Here is a 12,198-nt window from a genome sequence, read left to right as displayed (position 1 = left end):
GTCTGTTCATTTACTCAACACAGCTGCACTTCAGAGTGATTTCACCACTGGTGTCTATTTATAACATGAATGTTTTGTCCTTAAAGTAAATGAACACACTTTGTATTTCATAATTTCTTGTTTTACCATTTGTGAGCAATAAGGAGCACATTTCTACTTCCTAAAGAGCAAGCAGAATGCTCCTGGAGAGGCCAAGAAGAAAGCTGTTCTTGGTCCAGACCTGCAGGGCAAGATTTATTTTAAATTTATCAGTGAGAAATCCCTTGAAATCTCTGCATTCAATTTCAGACTAGTGGAATATAAAGAATGTCTTTCTGGAGGTATGTATGAGACAGCAGCACAGATTTGCTGAAATTTCCCAGATGTGCCACATTCACTGCAGGAATTTCCACAAGGTTCAAAGCTGGTACTTCTGCCTACATCGGTGAGTATAAAACTGTCCAACTTACGAACCTCACCAGGTAGATCTGGTGTAGCATGGGGCTTACAGGGGATTTCTGCTCACTTATGTTTAATCATGTTCAGTATTTCTGCCCTTTGCCAAAATCTCCCTGCCACTTCACTGCAATTATTTATAAATGTCACATCACATCCCTCATAATTGTTCCCAATTACAAGAGTTGTCTTGCCTTTTAGGTAGAAAGTCACTTCCATCCAGCACACAATTCTGGCGCTACTGTATTTTTATTACTCTAATCACTTAGTGAAACCCTGAGTCATGGAGCTAAGGCTTTCATATAACAATATTTATGATTGCAGGCCACAAAAACATTAAAGCCACTGTAAGCAAACTACTGCACCAACTTTTACTCTCAGCATCCTGCTATCTCACCTCCACCTTCTGATTTCAGAGTCATTATTCCTGATGCGCACAGAGATAAATAAGAATAAAACTGCCGAGGCTGGGGCAATGGAGTCCATGGATCAGGAAGAACGTTTCATATGCCAGCCAAAACCACTGTCACCAAGCTTCACCATACAGCACTCACTCAGCTGTAGAGGTGCGAGGCAGGCAACCTCTGCACATGAAAACCTAGATGGAGTGTTCTCACGAGCCCCCTGAGCGTTCCCCAAAGAGATGTGACCACACTGCAATGAGCAATGTAACAGAGCAGCACAAACACAGCCAGAAAGACAGTGCAGAATTCATTTCTCTTCTGTTGCAATATGGTAGCCTGGAAACCAGAACGCCTTCCTTTATCAGGTATAAACCAGCATAGTTTACGTTACAGCTGCCAAATAGGTATAATATAGCACTTACACAAACATAAGATCACTTGTTGTCCAAAGACAACTTTTCCGTTAGGCAGGTGTCAAGAATCCTGAGTCACAGAGTAATTTTACTTAAGTTGAAGGGGAAAGCATACCGACCCCACTTTTCTCTCTGACAAAAGATGTTATGCCTACCTTCTACTGCAAGACGTTGCCTTTGGCACCATTGAACAGGAATGTTTTTCCAACAGAAATACTGGTGCCAGGTTCTGCTTTCATTCACACCTGTGACTCCTGGTGATTTTATTAGGAGTTTCCATATTTCACTAGCTCAAAAATAGGTGTACATTGTGGAAACCTGAATGCATATGGGACAACAATTTTATGATGCAGCATATGAAAAGTCAATTTTGGCTTAAGGTTTTCCTGCACAACTTCCTCCCATTCTTTTGTCTCTGTGTGGGTCATGCGTTATAGGTCATGTTGGTTTTTAGATAAATTCACAGCATGGCCTCCCAACCAGCCATGCTAGCACAGCTGAAAGAGGTTCTCTGTGGCACAGCACAGAAGGAGGCAGAGGGAAGGAGAGGAATGGTTTAAGCTGGTACACGTCTGGTTGCCATCATACACGCTGTGATCACTAGCCCAGTTAAATGCAATCAATTGCTCTTTGCCAAAAAACAACTACTGTCTGGTTATTTTGCTACAAGCTGCTTGGGCAATTAATGTGTCTTAGCATCCATTGAGAAAGGAAGGATGTGACATGGTGAGAAGATCCCAACTCACAAGGGATCCTTACAACTGTGGAAAAGTTAAGGAAAACTGACTCCTTTTGCAAGATGAAGCCATGAATTGTACTTCTGTAGTGCAGTATGCATACTTAAAAATCTTAAAAATATAACAATATGAAGACTAAAGCAATTTTAACAATAATTCTTTTTGTTCCTGTTACAAGATATTTATGTAAGGAATTCAGACTTATGAGGTATTTGATTTTTTGTCTCTGATTTAGTAAAATATAGTGAAAGCTATTATATAAGGAAGAATGAGGAAAAATTTCATCAAGAACTTACTTTCTGCAGGTTCCTTAGATCTTCTGCCACTGGATGACTTCCTCAGGAGACTTCGTCCTGAGGTAAAGAGGCTGGTTAGTTCCTCCAGAGGACTGGTGGGTGTCCGAGAACGGGAACCAGTTGATGACCCATAGGTACTGACCGAGGCATTTACCATCTTTCCTCCTTCTTGCAATGTGTTTCTGGCTGTAGAATGAGGCACTGATGGAGAGCTTCTTGAGAGACTTCCTGAATGTACAGAGTCATAAGGTGGAGGTCTTTTGAGGCTTAAGGGGGTAAGAGACCTACCCATACTGACAGGAGAAGGTGAGGCAGAGTGACTTTTAGGATAACCGTGTGGAGACTGTGTTCTGTATAAGGTAGAAGGATGAGGAGGTGAGGAGGTGTGCCCAGGGGTGCTAGTTCCATGAGATACTGTCTGGTCTTTCTCCGGTTTTTGATGGCCTGGTGTATGAGGTGGCAGTGAAGATGGAGAAGCTCCAGCTTGTTGTTTGATGTAAGACACATTTTCTAAAACGGGAAGCTTTGTGACCTCTAGTGGAGTTAGAGGTGACTCATCAGAATTCGGGGAACACTGCACTGGTGCTGGTGGGAACACCAGCAGTGGAGGTCTGTGAGAAAGCAGATTTGGAAACGGTGGGGGTATATCACAAAGCAAGCCCTTGGGAGTAGATGGCACTGAAGACTTGATGAAATCTAGGTCAGGCACTGTGGGAGTAGCACACTGAGAAGAACAAGTGTGATGGTCATATTCACATTGACATTTTGAATCTTGGCCTACATCATCAAATATAGGGTACTTCATCTCCTCATAGACTGCTTCACTTTGGTCATCCTCATCTTTTTTGAAGTCTCTGAGAATATTCCCAACCATTTCAATATAAACAGGCTCTTCTTCTTCTGTGTCTGGGGCAGGGCTGCTGACCTGCGATAAAGAGGCATCCCTAGTGAGTGTTGTCTTCATAGGGCCATGCTTTTTGATATACGTTTCATCAAAAGATGTGCTTAGCTGAGTGTTTGGATTGCGTTTCGGCTTAGGAGGTGGAATCTTCTTTGTGTATTCGTCACTGTGAGGTCTTGGTTTGGCTGACACTGAAAATAAAACAAAATATAGATTTATCAGAAGTATGTAACACGGTTTGTCAGCTATAGGATATCTGTCACAGTGTTGTAATTCTGGAATGGATTTGCTGGGACCAGCCTGTTGCATGGTATCACATCAGTAGAACTCTATAAAAATAACACCCTATTCAAAACACTCCTAATCTTACCCCAGAATGCTCTGACACTCCAGTATTAAGTAGCTAGTGAGCACTTCCCTTCCTCTGAGACATCTGTTCTCTCCCAAACTCTTTGGACAGGGGACTTCCCATTTTTAAATATTATGTTTTTCAGATATCACTGTGGGACTTTTAAGACTCAAAGAGTTGCCAAAGACATAAAACTAAGTATCCAAATGAACTCCTTATGGCTGCAAGAGAATAGTGAAGAACCTATGGACATTCATACTGGAATGACAATGACGTAAATCTGCAGTGACACAGTGATGAATCAAGACCTCTTTATTTATAGTAACTTCTTGCATAAAGCACAACAATTCTCTCAGCACTGACTGAGAAGGAAAACTCTCACATACAAATACTGTAAAATTTGCTGTTGGTATAATCCCAACCATTTATCTAGACTCTATCCATTGGAGAAGTCAGGGGGGAGCAAAGTACCTCACAGATTCAGATCCTTCCCAAACAGATTACTTCTAGAAACAATAGACCATTTAGTCTTTGAAATTATAAATCGAAACATTATGATGAAATATGTTTGAAACGAGAGGTCAAAGGTTCCTTAGAAATTATGATTTATGAATTAAACAAAAAAGGAGCTCATTGAAGTTGTGTTTTATTCACTTTGCATAAATCATTAATAAAATATCTCATTAAATGTTGGGGTTAATATTAAATGTTTGGGTGAAGTCAGTTTATACCCGAAGTGGACTCAACAACTTATTCAGAAACAAATTACCACTTATACTAAACCTAATTTATATTCCTATGGAGTGAATATTTCTTGCATTAAAAGCCCTAATACCTCATTGATACATTTCCCGGTTTAAAAACCATCCTAAACTACAGGCCAGTTTAAAATGTTAGCTTTCCTGTCTTACCAAACTGTGCTGTTCCTTGCAATTCACTGCTACAGATCTGCCACTGCAGACTCAGCACTCAGAGAAATTTCCAGACACCTTCTGCTGACCCATCAGAAAGCAGCCAGCAAATTTCTAATCTTAAACCAAGCAGGCAGTGCTCATGGAGTCAAAAACCCTGTTTTAGAAACAGCCTCAAATATATTACTAAAGCCAGAAGCGAGGCACTGCTCTGCCAGATGAAAGACAGTATTTTGACAGTCTGTGAGGACTCTGGCTCCGGGCGGGAAGACGCCTGCATTACAGCATCATACTAACATGATTTGGTCACTAACAGAGGAGGATTCAAACATAGCGTTATCGCTATGTCCAACTTCTGCTTTGATATGCTAAATAAGCTCTCTTCAGTTCTTACAAGGTATAGCAATAAAGGCAGATGTTAAATAAGATTCCAGTTTTGTTTAGGAATAAGGAGCTGTGAACATATGCATGTGCACATGTATGAAGTAATGAGACCACTATTCAATGACAGCATTTGTTTAAGCTTAATGTATAATTAAGGTACAACACAGCAAAAAGAAAAAAAATCTTGCCAGATTTTAAAAAAAATAACCAACCTCAAAAATTATATTATGCTTTCATGATGGTTTCTATTAACATGTTCCACTTTGCAGCAGGCTAGGGACATGCAAAATCTACCACAGATAAGAGTATTTGGAAGCTTGATAGTTTTTCACTATGTGGATATATCCTAATGCACCTTAAATTTGTCTTTTTAATTAAACCAAATTAATTTTCTTGAATGTATTAGGATAGACTTTTGGGAATGAGATGTAGGCTGCCAGAATCATTTGAGCTTTGCAGAAAATATTACTCCTGATGTATTTGACAATACTAGCAGATTTTTCTTGCCGTGCATCCAGCTAAATTGCCATTTCCTTTCTGTTTAGTCAGTATATTTGTATTTAGTCAGTATATTTGTATATTATGTTCATATACATTCTACTGGCATAAACTTGATCTCAATCCACTCTCCACACCTCTGCTAATCTAATTTACAACCCTGGCAAAAGCAATTTTCTTCAGAATGGTGTCATTAAAACGAAGAGACAGTCAATGAGACCGGCACAATCTGCCTGATTGTTTTCTGAACAAGTTGCCCAGGACCCGAACTCTACTTTAGACTGGCTAAAGAGTTACAGACTTTGCTGCATTTGAAAACTGTGTATTTTGTGTACAGAGGCTTCTCGCAGTCTTCAGTTAGCTGTGCATCATGCTACCATGCCTAATGGATACCCGAGATGCAAATGTTTCTCACTCCTCTGCCTTTCTCAGACCCCTGTTCCCTCTGCTGGTTTCTACACCTCCTGTGCCATGGGTGTCACACTGAGAATGTGTTCTGTCTCACAACCCTTCCCAACTCCCAACTCCCCAACTCTTCCATCTCTTTATCTGGAGCAACAGCAATGATGGACAAAGTAATCAAAAAATGCTCTTGTGCTGGAGGTCATTCAAGGCTAGTACTAGCTGATATTTTTATCTAAAAAGAGATAAAAGTGGTTTACTACTGTGTTTTCAAACAAATTGCTAGGTTTAGAGCATTTTGCCTCTTCCCTCCTTCCATTTTCATAGTTTTTATCCAACTGATGAGGTTCTGCCACATGGTCTAGACCTGTCCTTAGGTGTTGGGGTTTGCATATACAACATTCCCAAGTTATTACATTTCAGACAACAAAATGAGAAACATCACGGAAAAATGATTGACATTCTGCCATCTAGTCTTGTAAAGTATTTTTGCACGGGTTGAAATCAAGTACCGCAGTGACACACTCGGCATTCTCATCTGCCATTTCATGATATGTAGCGTAAGCCTAAAATATCTTGGTGACATTATCAACAAAAAGGTCAAATGACCCAGTCTTGCTGTATGACACACAGAATAAAACATGACAAGGTGAAAGACTGACTTTCAATTTTCTATTAAAAGCATTTTTCCTCTTCCACAGTTTTATTTTAGTAAAGCATCTATTTCAAGGAGATGGTGTGTTACTGAAATCTTTTTCCCTTCTTGAGAAACTGGACATTTCATACTCAAACTTAAAATTAAATGCTTTAAATATTTCATAAATCTTATAAAGGTGTAGAGGTACCTCCTTTATGCTACATGAACTAGGAATATTTGGTGCTATAAGACTTCCTAGAGAAAATACACATCTAAATGGATAGGACAAATAGCAAAGGAATCTTTTTGTCATGACTGAGAACACAGGAACTGCTCATCACATACTGGGAACTCCCCTCAGCTGCAGTGGGGCATTCAGGAGGCAAACTGAATTAGCTTTAAGAAGGCTATGATGCAAGACGCTTAGTATGTTTATTTAACAAAGATTTCTACTCTGAAACACAGCTCCATAGTAAGGGATGAACTCTATGGCACACCCGATAATGGAATATGGATCATGAACTGCTCCAGCCCAGAATAACGGAGAAAAAAAATAGAATTCTGCAACCAGAGCTGTGCAAAGCCAATGTAGGGAACGGAGTATTTGTACAGTTCCTGTGTTACCAACATTTGGCAGGGCTAAATGTGCATGGATGCAGAAGCCCTGGCAAGATCCCATAGCCAATGAAAGGAGATTATTTGGCAATCTCCAGAGAGGAATGGGCAAGATTGCTTTAAGTACTTGACATTTATCAGGCAGAAAAAGCATTCGGTGCCCGCTGGGAACATAAACTGCTACGAAAAGCAAACCATGCTGACACATTGCTGATACACATAGCACTGTGTTTTCTGTTCTAAACATGGAGTAATTAAGCGCTTTTCAACATGGACTACTATGTCCTCGGTGCAACTGTCGTCAGTAACTTGCCTTGAGACTCTGCCACTCATACGTCAGAGCACACAGGGCCCAATCCAAAGCTAAATGGAGGAAAGGAAAGCGAGGACTATTTCTCTCCCTGCCAGGTGCAAGTGCCCTTAAACGGACACATCAAAGATCACCACAAAGCTCTGGTGAGTTCCTCTATTACACACACACACAAATGCAAGAGACCACCAGGTCTGTGAGGAGTTCAAGCAGATCGGAGGTGATCAGAAGAAGACAGCTCAGCAACTGCAACATGGTCCTCTGCCCTCACAGGATCTGCCCCAGCTGTGGAGGCTGCTGGAGCTCGGGGTGCCATATGAGCTGCTCCTTTTTTGCATCAGAACCACACAAACTGCCACAGTTGCTAAACTGGAGGCACGATGACCCTTGCAGACAAAACAGCTTCACAGAGTTCACACTGCTTGGGCAGGAACTCTCCGTGTTTAATAGCATCCTACTACCAAGCAATTATCTAGCTCTAATAAACTGCAAGTGAAACAAAATATACAGGCTGTAATAATTTCAGTTCTCATCTAGAAGCAAGAATCACAGTGCTTAAAATAGCGTTATGGAAGCCCTACTGAATAAGCAGAATATGACATTTTTGAAATTAGATATTTGTAGCGCAAAGGTTATGCATAGCTTTCAGACATGCCCAGATAATCTGCCTTTCATAGTTAATTTTGCAAGTACAGAATGCTTCTGGTCATCTTATGCTTCTGAAGTATTATTTTACTCCTTAAGGAGAGACTGAAATATGAAAATGTGTTATCACATTCACATTGGTTTTTATTATTAGCTCACTGTATAAGGAATGAGCGAAAAACATCTAAAACTAAAATGAATTTTGTCATTTTCTGTTGTCCTTTGGGAGTACCATCTTTTGCAGTTCAGAGACCAAGCCGATTTATTGTGCTGTTCACCATAACAAACTGACTAAAAATACATGTAACAGGAAAATTCCTCCCTTTCAATTTCTACAAGAGGCTATAGCATTCCATTTCCTTCTAAATGAAGGAATGATTTGGGGCCTAAAAATTTTTAAAATTCTTAAAAATATTACTTGAAGTGCAGTAGAAATTAATCTTGCTGTATTTTGAGGGGTACCTCTATCAAAAAGAGCCTCCGGGAGTGAAAGGAAATAGAATTTCTTTAATTAAACCCTGAACGTGCTGGATACTGAATCAAAGATGCACAGATTCTGATTTACATCACATAATTCAACAGAGAAAATACAGCTCTAGGGCAGCACAAAACCTATACATATAGAAGTGATTTCAAGACTATGAGTAACCCCACTGGCTTTAACGAAATGAACTGTTTGTTCAAAGTTGCACATGATCTTAAGTCCATTTGTGCACCAGTGCTTATACTGCGTTGGATATCATTACCTCTGTAGATGAAGTTTGAATATTCTTAGTGAAACTGAATTTAAAAAACCACAGTCCTCTGAACTGTGCAAAAGATTGGCACTGAGGAGACCTGAGTTTAATTCATCTCTTTGTCATAGGCCACAGGGCCCCACTTGTCATTTACCCCTTAATGCCACTTTTCACCACCTATCTGTTGCCAGTTCAGGCTCTGAAGTATCTTATGCAAGATTTTTATTTTGATTTATTTGTTTATATCAATCCTCGCACGGTGGTTCCCGTCATTAGAAAGCAACAGTAGAAAACAAAAGCAAATGTAAATGTATATATCGGAGACATGCAGTTTTCAACATGCGTCTTTTCTTCTCCATGGTATTTCTGAAGGCAAATGTTCCTGCATGGTGAAGAGCCACAAAATATACCCATAAAGATGCATCTTCGCAAATGACTGTAGGAACATCATCACTAGGTTGAAGTAACATCAGAGAACATATCTCTGTCATGAGAAAAAAGTGGCTTTCAAAATAACATTGTCCTTATGGACGCAAGTCCTTTCCCTGCAGGTTACCTTTTCCTTTCTAAAAGATGCTAGCAGGAAAAAGCAAAGAGGGAAAGAACATGGAAGGAATAAAAGAACCATGTGATTTATTCAAACAGCTTTGCAAGCAAGGGGTGGTTTCAACACAATGATTTCATGCAGTACATATTTCTTCCCCCTCCTGAATCTATTAGCTCTTACTGGAAATTATCTGGGCATTTAAAGAGGACAAAACTATACTGAAAAGGAAAAGACTAAAAGACAGCATCGTAAAATAACACTGAATGTCTCAAAGCTATGATTAAGGAGACTTCTTCAAAAGTATTCAGGCCCTTTTATTTTAGCTACAACTTCTTTCAGCTTTTAATTTAATTGATTTCTGCTCTAATTCAAAGTGGTGGAAACATAGTGGATTTAGTAGTGATATTCCAGAATTAAACATCAGTATAACAGAAAGCAGAATCGGGCCCTGCAGTTCAATTCAGTTCTGCATTAACCCAGCAATACAACTACTGCAACTGACAGGCACAATGGTTGAAGACATGCTGCTGCCAGATTCAGCTCAGGGCTGTGTGTCTGGTCCACAAAACCGAATTCTCAGCCCCAACACCACGGCTCCTTATACACTGTGTATGCCAAGGTAACCACACCTGCCTGGGATTCACAAAAGCCAGCCTACTGCATTGACTGCCCTGCTGCCAGAGCCTCCTCCCAGCACGGCATGGGCTGCAGGTCCTTCGCTCTGCATTACCAAGACAAGGGCAGACCCAGAGGTGCCACGACATCTCAGAAGCTCTGGAGTATCAGCATGCTGAAAGGAGTCCCTCCCCAAACCGCCATGCGCCGGAGCAGACTGACTGCCAGGTTTTCTCCTCCATAGCCCTCCACTTCTCTGTGCATCCACCTGACACACTGAGCTCTGCTTATTACCCTCTTCAACAGTGAAAAGGTCTCCAAAAGTTTTAAGAAAATTACTAAGTCTCCTTGTGAATGCCCATCTTTGTGCTTTCATATATTTTTAACTTCACATCCTAGTTCTTTTAAACAATGAGTAATTGATGTCCCTGATTTTTCCAGATAACATTGAATAGGCAAAGAAAAAAAGAGAGTGTTTGAGAAATAATTACAAATCATTTGCAATCAAGCCTTTCTGTACTATTCACTGAAGCCAAAAGTTATTGTCAGTCGGCACAGCCGTGGAAAAGCAGAAAAAGCAAGGTTTTTGGATAAGTAAGAAAAGAAGAGTCAATTTGAATCATTCTCCTTTTACAGCAAAACTGATGAACTGAGTGCAAGTGGAGGCAAACAAAAAATCTCACAGTAACTTATTTTAGGTTGCAATGATTTCTGAGTGTCCTTTTAGAAAAATATCCTTGAACTAATATGCCCAGACACTTGGGGCCAGGATCTATGGCATTACACAGTTACAGCAGTTCCAGTGGAAGCAGGCTCTGAGGAGGGAGGATTACTGGGGAACTGGGAATCTAAGTGAAGGATCCTCACACTGCCCACACATGCGGCCGACACTGCTGCTGAAGAGCTGGTTTGTTCTGTTTCAGATAGCCTGCAATCTGCATATGCGAAACAGATTTTGCAGCAGGTGCAACAGTAGCAATAAAAAATTCTGTGACTGTATATAATCTGAAGGAATTCTAGATGTAGAAAGGCAATTGGCACGGGAATTTATCAATTGCAGGCATCATTAGATGAATTACATGAAGCGTGTGCAAATAGAACTACTGAATCATGCTTGCAGAGGAATTAATTTACAAAGCGAATGTGCTTGTTTGCTGGTGGCTCTTGTGCTCTGCTGTGCGAACCCCTATAGAGTTGGAGCACTGAAGAGTTAAACACGGCCACAACAGAGTATGGAAAAAACAGCCACAGGTCGGTAACATGAGTAAAGCCCTTCAGTTTTAAAGCAACATTTATAGTATCTTGACTGTCACCTTGGAGATGAAACCTGAACAGCTTTTGCTGTTTTACAGTAAATTAACTGTTATCACTCTATTCTTACAGCTACCCACAAACTGACTGCATTTCACGCTGAGAACGATGGGCAACTTCAGCCCCCGCCGCCCCCCATCCAGTATCTTCGTTTCGATGCAGCTGTCGGAGCCCAGTTCTCACACAGCTGTCACCCTGCGCTAGCAGCCCCCTCTCCCTCTCTGTAGCTACCTATCTTGCATTCCCCAGATATCACACAGAAGACGATGAGGCTCTGCATTTTGTCTGACGGAGTTTCTACAGGCTGTGCTGCCTGAAGACTGCAAGTGCAGCAGCATTTCTGTTGACATGCAGAAAGAAAAGATCTGCTCAGAAAGGGATGCTTCTGGGTATGTGTGGAGAGCGAAGTCCCACTGACATGTGCCTTAGACACCTACGTCATATGAGCTTGGTATGTAGTGGACACCTCTATGATACCAGTAAGCCTTTGAGGGCTGAGCTGCTTATCCACATGTTATCTGCTGCCCAAAGGGCACTGAGGGCCTCTGTGATACCCTTTGGCAATGGTCATGTAAACAAAGCCATACTCCAGTCTGAACTCCTGGCTTCACAGGAACAGCACTGCTGTTGATTCCTAGCTATCATAGCTGAGGGAGATGATGTGGGAAATCACTTGCTGGACTTTCATGAACTTCTTGAAGAAGGTACAGTAGAGAGGAGTTCTGACTCAGTCATAGACACTGAATGAAAGACTCTCTGGCAAGAGTTCCTGGCTCTGGGTGATTTCTAAATCCAGTTCCGGCACCCAAATAATGGACTCTAAAATGTTTTACAGGAAAAATGGGAAAGAAGGAAATCAATCTAGAGAAAGAACAAATGCTTACTGTTTCATTAAGTTTAGCTCACCTGCTTCATTTATCTAGGATGATAATCTGTATTTGCTCACTTGGTTTAGCTGTTGCTTGGTTTCACAAACATCCTGTCCAGAGCACTAGGGTGACTATATTCAAAGACTTCAATACTTTGTCCAGAGGTATGAGACTCTTCATTT

General features: G+C 40.8%; 1 protein-coding gene across 2 annotated transcripts in view; it reads right to left on the bottom strand.

Annotated features, from left to right (window-relative positions):
* NYAP2 (neuronal tyrosine-phosphorylated phosphoinositide-3-kinase adaptor 2) overlaps positions 1–12,198 on the bottom strand; it is a 144,712-nt gene that overhangs the window by 54,122 nt on the left and 78,392 nt on the right. For both annotated transcript variants that reach the window (XM_075417883.1, XM_075417884.1), the window contains exon 4: positions 2,286–3,377. In XM_075417883.1, the coding sequence (XP_075273998.1) occupies positions 2,286–3,377 (1,092 nt within the window). The remainder of the gene's footprint in view (positions 1–2,285; positions 3,378–12,198) is intronic.

This window comes from Opisthocomus hoazin, chromosome 4 (assembly GCF_030867145.1).
Source record: "Opisthocomus hoazin isolate bOpiHoa1 chromosome 4, bOpiHoa1.hap1, whole genome shotgun sequence".
Classification (NCBI taxonomy): Eukaryota; Metazoa; Chordata; class Aves; order Opisthocomiformes; family Opisthocomidae; genus Opisthocomus; species Opisthocomus hoazin.
This window is presented reverse-complemented; position numbering and strand designations above follow the sequence as displayed.